We start from the raw sequence: 14,228 nt of genomic DNA, 5'->3' as shown, positions 1-14,228 counted from the left end.
AACACGTAATAAGCTAACTCCAACAGTAATGTCACTTACCTCGATGGCCTTGGCCGAAGTCACTCACAAGAAGTTAATTCCAATGGTTAATTACGTCCTATAAGAACCATGTAACATATTTAGAAACCTTTCATAACCTATTCTAGTTAAACCTCATGTTAGTTAATAAAGGAAGACCCTAACACAATCTGGTTTGACTATTAAGGACTATACTAACCTCATAATGAAAAAATAAGGGCAGAAACGACTCCAGAAGGGCTAAAAACCTAAGAATCGATATATTATTATATTGGGTTTTATGTCCTAAAACTCATAGTTTGTAAACAAAAACATATTCTATTTTTCAATAAAGTTATTATTGATGTTTATTCAGTAAAGATTGTTATTGAATAAAGTGAATTTTACGATTATTAATCTAAATCCAATAAACTAAGAACACTCTAACTATAGTATGATTATTTGAACTATATGTATTGACATAAGAGTGTTTCAAGTTCAAGTATATAGTCAAAATGATCTATAATATAGGGATAAGGCTGAGTACCTTATCCTGGGAACACTATGGATGCGGCCCACTTTTATATATGATATAAACAATGTGATCACTAAATTGTACATGCGGAGACATGTGAGTGGGGGCGTCCTATGTAATGAGTATTGCATAAGATCAGACCATGAAGAAAATCACTCACTTTTTAATGTCGTTTACTGTTGAGACTGATTTTTTTTTTCATTCGATGACCTAGGTAACTCGATCTTAATCCTGAGCTAACCATGAACTCCTGTTTATTCAGAATTATCCTTCAATTTGCATGGGTGAGAGTGGCTCGAATTCGCCGACTCAATAAGCTTCCCATTTCAAGGGTAAGACTGGGCGAATAGCTGGGGACATAGTATGCAAGATGAAATTCACTCCTACCCACTTTTAGAGATTGTAGAGAGGTTGTTCCCTTAAGTACTAATTCCAGGTCTTGAATAAGGGGCCCCACCCTCTCATTGGCTTGAGAAGGATTTGGTTTGGTGGTTGGACCGCAAACCAATTGTTCATTAGAGGATTAGTGGAACATAAGGAACAAGAAGTAACTTCAGAGGTAAAACGGTAAATTCACCCAACTCTAGTTACGAACTGGTGGGATTTATGCCCTAAAGCCTCACAATTAATTATTAGTTTTTAACAATAATTTTTATTATTTTATTTGTAATTTAATTGTTATCCATTATATGAAAATCCAAGGTTATTAATGTAATCTTGAACCGTATGTGGTTGACATATAAGAGGATCGTGTTCAAGTAATAACCTAAAGAGTCTATAGTATATGTATAAGGTTGGGTGCCTTATCCTGGTAACACTATTGATACGGCCCACTTTGTAATCGTTACAAATTATTTGATCCAAATCGTTCATGTGAAGACATGTAAGTGGGGGTATCCTATACAATGAGTTTGTATAAGACTGGACCAAGAAATATTTAATCTCTGTTTATAAATCCGTTAATTGAGAAGATTAATATTTCACATGATAATCATATGCGACTCGATCTTAATCCTGAGTGAGTTATGGAATCCTGCCTGTGAAGGCTTGTCCTTTAATTTACATGGGTGAGAATGTCTCTTTTACCCGATTCAATATGCCTACCATTTTGGGACTTGACCAAATAGGAAGTTGGGAACATAATATCATGAGATGGAATTCACTCATTTCCATATAAAGAAAGTAGATGAGTTGTTCTCTTAAGTACTGATTTCGGGACTTGAACAATGAGGCCCCACCCTCTCATTGGCCCGAGAGGGAATTGGTTTATGATTGGAGCATAAACAAATTGTTCATTAGAGAATCAGTGATATTTAAGGTGAAAGATGTAATTACAGGGGCAAAAGAGACTTTTGACCCAACTGTAATTATAAACAACTCGTGAAGGATCGACTTGCTTGTAATGATTATATCAATGGACATAACATGTCCTACAGTTCATAAGAGTGAAACTCTAGGTTTGTAGTGGAGTGACCTATAGTTAATGAATGGAAATTGATTAATTAAAGAGTTTAATTAATTAATCTGTAGGTCCATAAGGTCCCCTCGCTAGCTCATCGTACCGCTAAAAAGTTCAATTTATTTGAAAGAAAATTTGAAGTGTTCAAATTGATATTTAATATTTTATGTTATATTAGTTGAGCCAATTCCCATATTAGAATGCTAATTTATGACTGTGGAACTCCTTACGTAGAATTAAATTTCAGAAAGCAGCGTTAAGCTAGCATCAAGGAGTCGTAGTAGTTTCGGCTTAGGCTAACTAAGTAGGTGGTCATACTATCAGCTCAGTTGAAAGACTTGTTATATGTATGATGACACGTGCCTAGTAGTCCTTGCATATGTCATGTATGTTGATATGATGTACTGTGATGGCGTAATATGTTATAATGATGTGATTTGCTAAGATATTATGATGTGTTATGATGATACATTATGTTATGATGATGTGATGTATTATGATGCTATGATATGTTACGATGATGATGCATTATGATATGATGACATGAGATGTATTAGGATGATATGACATAATATGATTATATCTCATGTTACAATATTGTGCATGTGTGAGATATCATGTTGTATTGTAACGATCCTAAATTTCTGCATACTCAGAGTCGCTACTAACGTCTCATGCTTATCTCTAATGCGGAAATATAACTCTTAAAAGAAAACATGTCATGTTGCATTGTAACGATCCTAAATTTCTACATACTCAGAGTTGCTACTAACATCCTATGTTCCTCTATAATGCGGAAAGATAATTCTTAAAAGAAAACATCATCTTTAATATAAATGCCTAAAACATTTAAAAACATCATTTTTTGAGTTTGATCTCTTCCACAGCCAACCACCATTCTTCCTCATCTAGTAGCCCTCCTCCTCAGTAATTACTAAGGTTTGAGTTTGATCTCTTCCACTGCCAACTAAGGTTGTTCTAGCAACAAGTCCATCCTCTTGGTCAACAACGCTACGACACCATTTGAGTTGTAATCAATCATGTGCATCAAGGTGTTCCATGGTTCGTTAGTCCTTTCTTCCATGGCGTTGCACTAACTTGATACACCTGAAGGAAGGGAGTTTCGTCTCACCGACGTTTAACCAACGGGGTAAATTGTTCATATTCCGTCGTTTTCTTTCTATTTGTCACCTTTATTTTTCTTGAAGGTGAGCTCACGATGAGTAGTTGTGCGTGGGGAACGTTTGAGAATTATTCGTGGTTCATTGGGTGTCTTAAAATGAGAGGTAGGGTTCAGTTTGTCTTTGCCGGTTTGCGTTCATCGGAACGCCACACCCTTGGCGTTAGTTTTCTTCCACGTCCATTTATGTTCTGTTGTTCCAAAATGATAGAAGGTTTTGGGGCGTTTTCGAGCATTGAGGGGGCGTGGTATCGTGGGTTAGTCGGAGACTAGAAATTCCTGGCGTTTCGCCGAAAATCTCGCATTTTTCGGCGACCATGATTTTTTTTGTTCCGAATCGTTACATGCCTTGTGATAATGAAAGTTTTCTGATACACAACCTTTAAATGATGTTATGAACGATGAATGTATGAAAACTTGCATGTTACTTATGATAATACGTGAACGATGTGTGGGGTTGTGTTACATAAATGATTTAAAATTCTAAGTATAGGGACCTCATGCATAACGTATGTTCATTTACATTGGGATACTTCTCCTTTTATGATGAGTACGAGGCACGTACATTATGATGATGATCGTCATCATCATGCTTTGCATGACATACGAGGGTTTGTTGTACCTCAGGACATCTGGCTATAGCCAACTAGCTTGATCATACACACTCAGAGGGTGTGCGAGCCTGTCTGGTGAGTCTATGCTCGCCCATGTGGGTCATGTGTAGGGAAGTACTACACAACCAATTTGTTCGGACTAAAGGCCATCCCTATGATGATTCTAAATGATAGGTCCAAAATCATGATTGCATATATTTGCATTCCCTGACCTCAACAGTGGAGTGAGTTGCGGTATTTCTTAAAATACTCAACCCATGTACTACTTTTATATTTCAGGTAAAGGCGTAACAACCATGTATGGTTAACGACAACATCGCAATAAAAACCTTGAAACTTGCATAGGGTAGTTGTATTTAATTTTGTAGATTTAAGTTAGTGTAGGACATTGCTATTTTTATATTTAACTATCTTTATTCTAATATTTTCTTTGTACTATTTTAAGACCAATTCCTAAACATGTAAGTTGATGGGATTGTTTTATGAATTCGTTTTAAATAAATATTTCCACACAACGCTGCATATTTAGTAATAACTTTAGGTTAGTAGAAAACTAAGGTCGTTACATTGGGTTTCCTGCGAAAATTATTTTTTCTTTTTTAGTTTTTTTTTTTTTTTTTTTTAAATGGTTATGAAATTTTCTAATGCATAATTTCCATTTTACAATATAATTAAAAAAAATGTAAACGTCTAATATAATATTTACAAACAAAAATATAATATAATAAAATGTTGTACCAACCTAATTTCTAAAAAATTAAATTCTAACATTATAACCATATAAAATAATAAAAATAAGTATAAAATGAATAAGTTTGGTAATTTGAAGATTTGAAGATTTGAAAGATTTTCTAATTACTGCTGACCGTCACATATCTTATTTTCTGATCCGTGGCATTTTCATAAATATCTCGAGGCTAGGGGTAGTTTGGTAATTTGCCATTTTTTAAAATTATTTTATTATTACTTTTTTCAAAAATCTATAACTTTTCTAAAAATTCTTCATTTTTTTTGTAGGTCATTTTTATGTTGTTGTTCACGATCTTCTAGTTAAAGAATTAAAAATCTCGAAAATTTCTTAAAAATTGAAAAAATGACATTTTTGTCTTTTAGGCTTTCTTTTTTATTTCCTTCTCATCTTTCTCCAAAGGCCTCAAGTCCCTAAAATTACTTGTTAGGGTATTGAAATGACTTGCTTCAAACCTTTGTCAGTGCTTAAATCTCTTAATTCCTTACCTTAGATCCTTTGAGTCTTACATGAGCGACTTATTCTTATTTTAAGTGTTACATTTTCTGACCGGTAGTTTGAGAGTAGAAGGTCGTACTAAACCTTAGTAGTGTTCCTAGTGCCTTTTGTAGGCTCTTCCAATAGTGTGACATGAATCTTCCATCTCAATCTCATACTATTGATACAAGAACTCTATGTACTCAAACTATCTCTTCCATGTACAGTTGGGCTTACTTGTCTACTGAACATATTATCTTTCCTAGGATGAAGTTGGTAGACTTGGTCAACCTGCCGATGATAACTCATATGACGGTGAAGCCCTTCTTGGTATTAGGCAACTCTGAAATAAAGTCCATGGTAATGTACTCCCATTTTTGTAGGGGAGACTAAGGGGTTGTAAGAGTCCTGATGGACGATGTCTTGGTGCCTTGATATGTTGGCGGATCAAGCATTGACCTACATACTCAGTTATGTACTACTTCATCCCTTGCCTCCAATAACAAGACTAGAAATCCTAGTACATCTTGGTACTCCTAGGGTGGATAGTATATGGCGAGTCGTGGGCCTCAAAAAGCAACTCTTTATGTTGATATAGACTCATTTTTAAGTACGCATAGTTAACCGTTCCATATCAGACTCTTGTCTATTGATATAGAAAATCCTTTAGGATAGTCAGCTTCCATTATTGATATAGAATATATGATCTTGATCCTAGAGCACTGATATCAAATGATAAATAATCAATCCAAGGAAAAGCTTGATACCAAAGGGTAAGGAATCAATCCAAGGAAAAGATTTGATACCAAATGATAAGGAATCATCAACTCAAGGGAAAGTTCTAATACCAAAGGATAAGAAATTAACCTATGAGAAAGCTTTGATACCAAACGATAAGCAATCAACCCAAGGAAAAGCTTTGATACCAAATGACAAGGAATCACTACAAGAGAAGTAAACTTCAGATTACCTTGTTGATCGAATATCTCAAGACTAAGAACACTTTGTTTGAGATTTGAATTACTCTACAAGCAAGATTGATCATGTCATCTGAATGAATCTAAACATGAAATCTAAACTACATATAATGGCAAAGAAACTTAGTCATTGGCTAAAGGAAAGCACAAATGCTCCTTTTGCTGCATTGTAAGTCTGCTTTACAAAAATAAGATACATGGCTTTATATAGCCTCAAAATAAAAACTCTTTAACGTATGGGAGTCATTCCAAGAGTTGTAATTTTCATATTTTATGACCATAATTTGCCACTATATATATTTTATGACAATAATTAGCCACTATATAAATTTAATGTTAAGTAAATAAAAACCTTAAAATACAATAAAGAAACACCATGACTTTAGATTATCACCGGTCATAAATTTGTAGCAATTTAAGAACAAATGAAGCTGCATTTGAAGCATCTTGAAGCTCTTGTTGCATAAATGAGACTTGAATCTTCTTAACGTAGAATTGAGTTCAATTTTAATAGAACTTGACTTCATCTTATGGTAATTTGAACAATATTCTTCACAACTTTTTTCAAGTTCATAGTGTCTGATAGAGATGATTTGGTTCAGATCAGTCATACACATAGAAAATATAAAAAATAAAATAATATATCAAGAAAGCGATAAAGTAATACAACATGAAATAGGCACAAGGAATTGGCATACCATGTGTAACACACTCTGATAAGCATGACCATGACACTACGCAATCACGAAGAAGTACCATTAGAGGAGTTGGAACAAGTAGAATAAAGACTCACCAAAGCTTTTTCCATATGTCTTCCATATAAGTTTGCTATTCTAAACAATTCAAATGGTGAACATTCATTCCTAACAGTTGGATCTTAACCCATATCCTCCACTCGTAGGATAGTGCATGTTCTTTCTGGTCGTTTTGTACATGATTCCTCCCTCGATGGTCGCGTGCGCAAAAATAAATGCATGGACGGGTGTGACAAAGATAGACACATGGATGAAAGCTGAAACTGGAATGGATACCAACCACAAAACCCATTATGCAATCACATACGTAACTGTTAAAATATCATTACTAGTTCAATAGATCAAATCCAATAATAGCCCTTCACCAACTTTCTCTTTTCTTCCTTTTTCTCCTTTCCTACGCGTCTTTCTCATTCACTATTTTACTTCAGCTTTGTTTTCCCCACTACCTTTTAATGGTAAATTTAGAACATCTCATTACACTATTTTGTTTTTCTTACTACCTTTTATTTGTCAATTTAGAACAAAAGTTTGAAATATGTCGTTTTCTATACTTAATTACGGCGTGACGTAAAAGTTATATATCAATTCAAAAATCTCTTTTTAACCACACAAATCAACGTAAAGTATATGTAATTTGAATTAAACCATTGAATGTGAATTTTAGTTTGATTCTTGTTTCAAAAAAGGAGTTACTTTGTTGTGATATGGCCCCTCCCTCTCGAAGCACAATAATTGATTTACGAACAAGAATCATTCACCTTTGGATCTTGATCGAGTTTGGAGGTAAGAGTAGTGGGGATGAGGGGCATTAGCATTAGGCATCATCCCCGGAATCTCCTTTACCTCTTATGGAATATATTAAAGTAAAGATAAAGGTGTTGAACCAAACTACGCCATTACCTCTCTCACTAAAGGGGAAACCCACTTCAATCTCTCTTTCTCTTTCTTTCTTTCTTTCTTTTTAACTTGTTTTTCAAACCTTCGCCCCACATTATGTTTCAAAGTTGCTTAAGCTCTAACAATTTCTCCCACCTTTCTTAAAGCTGTTCTACCCATCAATAACAAATTCTTGAGTTATCTCGCTCGAAACTGTTAGGAATCATGGATCTCCACATCGGTATGTTAATCAAGTTTAAAAACTCTAAACAAAGTACCCCATTTGTTCAAAATTCTTTGTTCGACACTTTGAAATTTTTTGATATCATGTTAGGAATCACGTAATGGAGAGGAAAGTTTGGGTTATAATGAAGCAATATGCAAACAAATGAATGGGGTTTGAAAGGAAAAATGTTGCTTTGTAAAATGAAATGATTGGATTTTGATTCCATTCAAAGATGGATGGAATTCGATCGCATTTAATCTTCTTTTTCTTCTCTTCTTTTGTTTCCCCTTTATTTCATTTCTTAACATGCATGCATACCTTGTTAAATAAGTAACATTTTGTGCAAATTAAACACAATACCATAATTAAAAATAAATCTAAATTCGGTATAAGCCAACGTTCTTCAAGTTTATTTACAAATGTAGAATGAGTTTGAGATACAACTTCAAACAAAACATAAAGGACCCAAAATATACAGATAGGATTAGTGCCCCGAGACATCTCCTCTATAACCACACTAGCTTTTCTTTAGCCTTGAGGAATTTCGAACCAATTTCTATTGCTATTTGAGCTTATGGGGAGGACTTAAAATTTCGAGTGGTTCTCTTGTCTATCAGAAACTCAATATGGGTTTGGGGGAGGTTGTTCACCAATTTTTAACATTATGAGTCTACTAGACGTATTTTAGCTCGGGGTGAATTAACTTTATTGTTCTCTTGACTTAGTCAGCTTGCTATGCCAGAGCACTAAATGATCGGTATATTGGGTTGAGGCACTACCTCATAAAAGCCTATAGGACGTATGACACCTATTGATATGGACATCATTTGTGGAAGGTTAACTGGCATACCCTTCCATAGAGCCATAGAGTTATTCTGAATCTAGGAGAGTGACCTTGTGAGCTTGCTAGCTACAAAGTTACTTACGTGGTCCCACACTCTTCAAGACGAGTTTATAACGCAAATGCCTTGTTCAGAAGACCACCGACCATTCCACCAAATAAAGGCACTTGGGTTCCTCAATGCGCTATGTTATCTACCCTAAGCTTGGCTCGATCATATTGCTTATATGCTGCTATTACTTGGTAATGCAGTAATCTCATTTTGCATTGTAGAACGTTCAAGACTAGCTCTTAAAGGCTAATCCAATTTCAAGGAGCACTAAGTCTAGACTATTGATCGTCGCTCACTATCTCAGGGTGCTTAGTTTACTGAAAATGTGTATATATATATATATATATATATATTGGAGTTTATAGAACATTTGACTTACTAATCAAGAGTATACGTCTTAACCAGTTGAGTGAAGAGCGTATACGTCTACGAACGAATTGTATGATTGTGGTTTTGGTTGAAATGAGAGAAAGAAAGGGATAAGTTTTTGTTTGATTCCTTCATCCTTTGAAAAGAACAAAAAGAATCACACACTCAACAAAAACAGGAATGACCCATTTTGAATCAGCAAAACAAATATCCATAATCGCAATCAAATTACTTTAAAAGCTCCTCATCCTTTCAAACAAAGTGATTCCATGATGGGTTTTGGTATATCAACAACAAACCTTACGCTTTTTTCTCTGCTTTTAACACTCCTCCCTTGCAACGCTGCATCTTTCTTTTTGGAGATTCTCTCATCCTTTCAAGTCAAACATCAAAATTTTAAACAATGTAAAAGTTTGTATGAACGTAATATAATCGGGAAGCAATCGGATAGAAAGGAAAGAAAGAGTCTCAGCTGATGAGAGCATATATTCCCTTCCAACATAGCCTTACCCCACCAATCTCTCCTGACAACATCCGACGGACATATAAACACGACCAAATCCCATTTTGTTCTAAACACAAACAGAATTATGCAGAATCATCACCACATCAACTTGGTTTTGTCTACTGATGCAAAGCCAAGGCTGAAATGGACTCCGGAGCTTCATCACAGATTTGAGGAGGCTGTCAATCATCTCGGTGGAGCACATAGTTCTGTTTTCTTTCTCTTCAGTTCTGTTTTCTTTCTCTTCTATTACATCTTCCTTCATTTTCCTTTTCTTTGTGTTTCATTATTTTTTGTTGGTTTGTTGCAGAGGCCACTCCTAAGAGCTTGATGAGAGTTATGGGTATCACTGGGCTTAGGCTGTACCACCTCAAGAGCCATTTACAGGTTCTTCTTCTATTCTATGCAATATCAAATTATAAAAAACATGCCCATTTGTTCTTGAAAGTTAATTATGTTTGTTTATGAGCCAGAAATTTAGATTGGGAAAAATGCAGCAGTCTGAAGCCAATGCCCAACTCAAGCTGGAAGGTTAATTCTCAATACAATCAATCCATCACAAAACTCTTCATTAACAATCTCTCTCACTTTTAGTTACTTTTGTTCTTTGAAGACTTGAAACAGATGCAGGTAAAAGGTGGGAAATTGGACGTGGAAAACAGCGATGTGGGTCAAAATCATAACACGAAAGAGTAAAAACCCATCTCTGTTTTGAATTTGCCTTTTGTTGTGTAGACATTGCTTTGTGTTTATATTGTTTGGATGAACAATGGAAGGAGAAAGAAGATATGGGATGTTATGGAAATGCAAATGGAAGTAGAGAAGAGGCTGCAGGAGCAAATAGAGGTACAAAGGCATTTGCAGCTGAGAATTGAAGCACAAGGGAAGTACTTAAAGAGAGTGTTGAGAAAGGCAGAAGAGACAATTGCAGGGTACGGTTGTTGTTCAGAAGCACTGGAAGAGCTCTCTCAATTGGCTTCAATGGTGAGCTCTGGATGTGAGAGCTCATGTTTGTCAGAACAGAGCAGCTCTGTTTCTGAGGGAGATTGTAAGAGATTAACAATGCAAGAAAGTAATGAGAATAATCAAGAGGAGTTCAGAATGGTCGACTTGAATGATGCAGCAACTGGAAGTGGAAGTGGAATTGGATCAGAGTTGATCGAGTTTCTTTGAAAAGGTGGTTTTATTTTATGATGGGAATGTGTAAATGGTAGTGTTGTATATAAGGTATGTAATGTTAAATAAAAGAGATTGTGGGTTTATAAGCAAGCTAAAGACATGCAAAGGTGAATCTAGAACCACAAGAATCATTCTTCTACTCTTACCAGTTATTCCCTTATGTTGTGAATTTATGCTTCTTAACCAATGTCCAATTGAGGAAGAAGACTAATGAAATCGGCCCATTACTACTTGGGTAAGAACATACGTACTACTATATTCATCCAGCACTGTCCCCAAGGGTTACAAAAATTGTTAGTGGTTTTTAACCGGGAGAGAAAGTTTAAGAAGCTGGTTACTGTTTTCTCCGCTATAAATACTCATTAGATGTATGCTTTTTTCACAACAATAAAAAAATAAGTGCTTAAGGTTCTTTTTATTCGAAAGATCTCTCCCATCAAGTTGTTCTTTCTTCTTTAGTTGTTTATTTTATATATTTGATCTTGGGCTACATACAACATTTGATATCAAAGCTAGGATGCCAAAACAAATGTCATCGACAGACGAAGTTGTCGGAGGAGATATGACAACGATAAAGAGTGGAAAGAAGGGGAGTGTAACACTCCAATACCTGTTACTCACGAAGAGTAATTACGCAGCATGGTCGATAAAGATGCGTGTTAACCTATAGGCACAAGGCGTGTGGGACGCCATCGAGCATGGTGATGTGGAGGAACGTAAGGACAGGATGGCTCTTGCCGCTATCTACCAAGCAATCTCGAAGGACGTTCTTCTCATGTTGGTAGAGAAGGGCTCAGCAAAGGCAGTGTAGGAGGTGCTGCAAACGTTGCATGTGTTGGATTTGACCCACGATCAAACTATATCGAAACAAGGGAAAGAAGCAAAGGAAAAACTTGAGGGGGGGGGGGGGACTTTTGGAACAAAGAAACTTAGCTCTTTAATTCTCTTTGTTGTTGTGAAAAGAGCATACATCTCATGAGTATTTATAGTGAAGAAAGCACTAACTAGTTTCCTAAACTTTCTCCGGGAGTTAAGAACCACTAACAATCTTCAATTAAAGAACTAAACTTGGTCCACAATTTGGCAACTACTACCCATTCTTCTATAATTGCTTCATAAGTTAGTAACTTATTCTACTAAGTCTACTAACGATTCTCCTAAAGTTACTCCCTAAGTTAGCAACTTATTCTAGTAAGCCAAGTTTATTAGCTCACAATCTCCTTTGTAAACTTGACTTTTTTTTCGAGATTTTCACTCTTAGTAATTCTCGCATCTCTGCAAACTTAACCCTTGTTAGGGCCTTGGTTAGAATATCAGCACGTTGCTCTCTAGTGCATATAAATTCCACAACGATTTGTCACTTCTCGACACACTCACAGATGAAGTGGAAGTGAGTATTAATGTGTTTGCTCCGTCCGTGAAATATTGGATTCTTCATCAGTGCAATCGCAGGTTTGTCGTCGATGTAGAGAGTTACCGGCTTTAGTTCACTTCTAGTCACTTCGCTCAACAAATTTCTCAGCCCATAGCTTGTGGCACAGGAAGATAGTGCCACAATTCGCCGTTGAGATAAAAAGTCATTCTTGCAGTATTTTTTCTATCGTCAATGTCTCCAGCTAAATCATTATTGGTAAAACCGACTCATTCTTCAGAACCTCTCTCTCCTTGATACTTTGGCCCATAGCTTGTGGTTTCTTTCACATAGCGGAGAATGTGTTTAACTGCTTGATGAGGCATCGTAGTAGGCTTTTCCATGTACCTACTCACCATTCCAACAACATATGAAAGGTCGATTCCTGCCCTTGCAGCTCAACATAGGTGGAAGGTCCATCATTTGGATGTCAAATCAACATTCCTAAATGGTGACCTCCGAGAAGAAATGTACGTTGCCAAACCGGAAGGGTTCGTCATCAAAACCAAAGAGTACAAAGTGTACAAGTTGTCAAATACCCTTTACGGTTTACGACAAGCACCGAGGGCATGGAACATACGTTTGGACAAGAGCTTAAAGATTTCTAAACTTCATGAACTGCTTGCAAGAGCAAGCAGTGCATACAAGAAATAATGGAGTTGAAACATTCATAATTGGTGTGTACGTTGATGACCTAATGGTCACTAGTACAAGTGTGCAAGGCTTCAAAGAGTTTATGCAACAAATGATGAAAGATTTTGATATGACTGATCTCGAGTTACTCACATACTACCTCGGTATGGAAGTAGACCAAAGGAAATATTGCATCATGTTAAAGCAATCAACCTATGCTAACAAGCTGTTGTTGCAATTTAAGATGACAGAGTGCAACCCGACCAAGTATATCCCATGGAAATAAAGTTACAACTTGGTAAAGATGTTGAAAGAAGCTTGGTGAATTATGAGTACAGGCACATCATCGGAATCTAAGGTACTTGACTCACCGAATCTTTTATATGTTGTTGGAATGGTGAGTAGGGTTTAGGGTTTAGGGTTTATGATGCATCATCAAACAGTCAAGTACATTCTCCACTCTAAGACTCTAAGAAGGGATCCACAAGCTATGGGCTGAAATATCAAAGAGGGTGTGGTTCTGAAGATCTAGTTAGTTTTACCGATAGTGATTTAGATGGAGACATCGACGATAGAAAACACAAGAATGACATTTTATCTCAATGAAAATTTGATCTCTTGGCATTCTTAGAAGCAGTGAACTGTTGCGCTATCTTCCTATGAGGCCAAGTTCATGATAGCAACCGTGGCATCGTACCAAGCATTGTAGTTGAGAATTTTTTTTTTTTTTTTGCGAATTAACTAGGAGTGAACTAAAGCCAATAACTCTCTATGTCGACAACAAATTTGCGATTGCACTGATGAAGAATTCAGTATTTCACGGACATAGCAAACACATTGACAATTGCTTCCACTTCATCCATGAGTGTGTTTTGAAGAGACAAATCGTGTGGAGTTCATATGAACTAGAGAACAACGTGTGAATATTTTAACCAAGACCCTAGAAAAGGTTAACTTTGCAGAGATGCAGGAGTTGCTGGGAGTGAAGAATCTCGAACAAAGTCAAGTTTATGGGATAGATTATGTGCCAATAAACTTAACTTAGTAGAATAAGTTAGTAACTTATGGAGCAACTTTAGAAGAATTGTTAGTAGACTTAATAGAATACGATACTAGCTAATTTGAGGAGAAAGTTTAGAAAATTATTCAGTACTTTCTCTAATATAAATACTCATTAGATGTATGCTCTTTTCATAACAAAAGAAAAAATAAGTACAAGTGCTTAAGGGTCTTCTATTCAAATATTTCTCTCATTTAGAAAACTTGTTTCAACATATTTCGATTGTGGGCCACATCTAACACCTTCCGTTTATCTCCATCTCCATCTGATACTAGCACAACTACTTGCTCCTCTCCCTGAAAATCGCTTCCCGGGAACCTGCTCTAGTGGA

At 36.0% G+C, this 14,228-nt stretch overlaps 1 protein-coding gene across 2 annotated transcripts; it reads left to right on the top strand.

Moving 5' to 3' along the window:
* Positions 1 to 9,441: 9,441 nt before the first annotated feature.
* On the top strand, positions 9,442 to 10,932 carry LOC111805767 (myb family transcription factor PHL8). Of its 2 annotated transcripts, none has more exons than XM_087128202.1 (5): positions 9,442 to 9,841; positions 9,925 to 10,001; positions 10,088 to 10,145; positions 10,228 to 10,306; positions 10,391 to 10,932. In XM_087128202.1, the coding sequence occupies exons 1-5, from the start codon at positions 9,700 to 9,702 to the stop codon at positions 10,785 to 10,787; spliced, it is 753 nt and encodes a 250-aa protein (XP_086984328.1). In that variant the 5' UTR covers positions 9,442 to 9,699; the 3' UTR covers positions 10,788 to 10,932. The 2 variants fall into 2 exon arrangements, with proteins under 2 accessions (XP_086984328.1, XP_023546754.2); XM_023690986.2 differs by having other exon boundaries at positions 9,450 to 9,820.
* Positions 10,933 to 14,228: the final 3,296 nt, after the last annotated feature.

The sequence above is a fragment of the Cucurbita pepo genome, chromosome 11 (assembly GCF_057944985.1).
Source record: "Cucurbita pepo subsp. pepo isolate OVF chromosome 11, ASM5794498v1, whole genome shotgun sequence".
Lineage (NCBI taxonomy): Eukaryota > Viridiplantae > Streptophyta > Magnoliopsida > Cucurbitales > Cucurbitaceae > Cucurbita > Cucurbita pepo.
The sequence above is the reverse complement of the archived record's forward strand: the minus strand, read 5'-3'. Positions and strand labels throughout refer to the sequence as shown.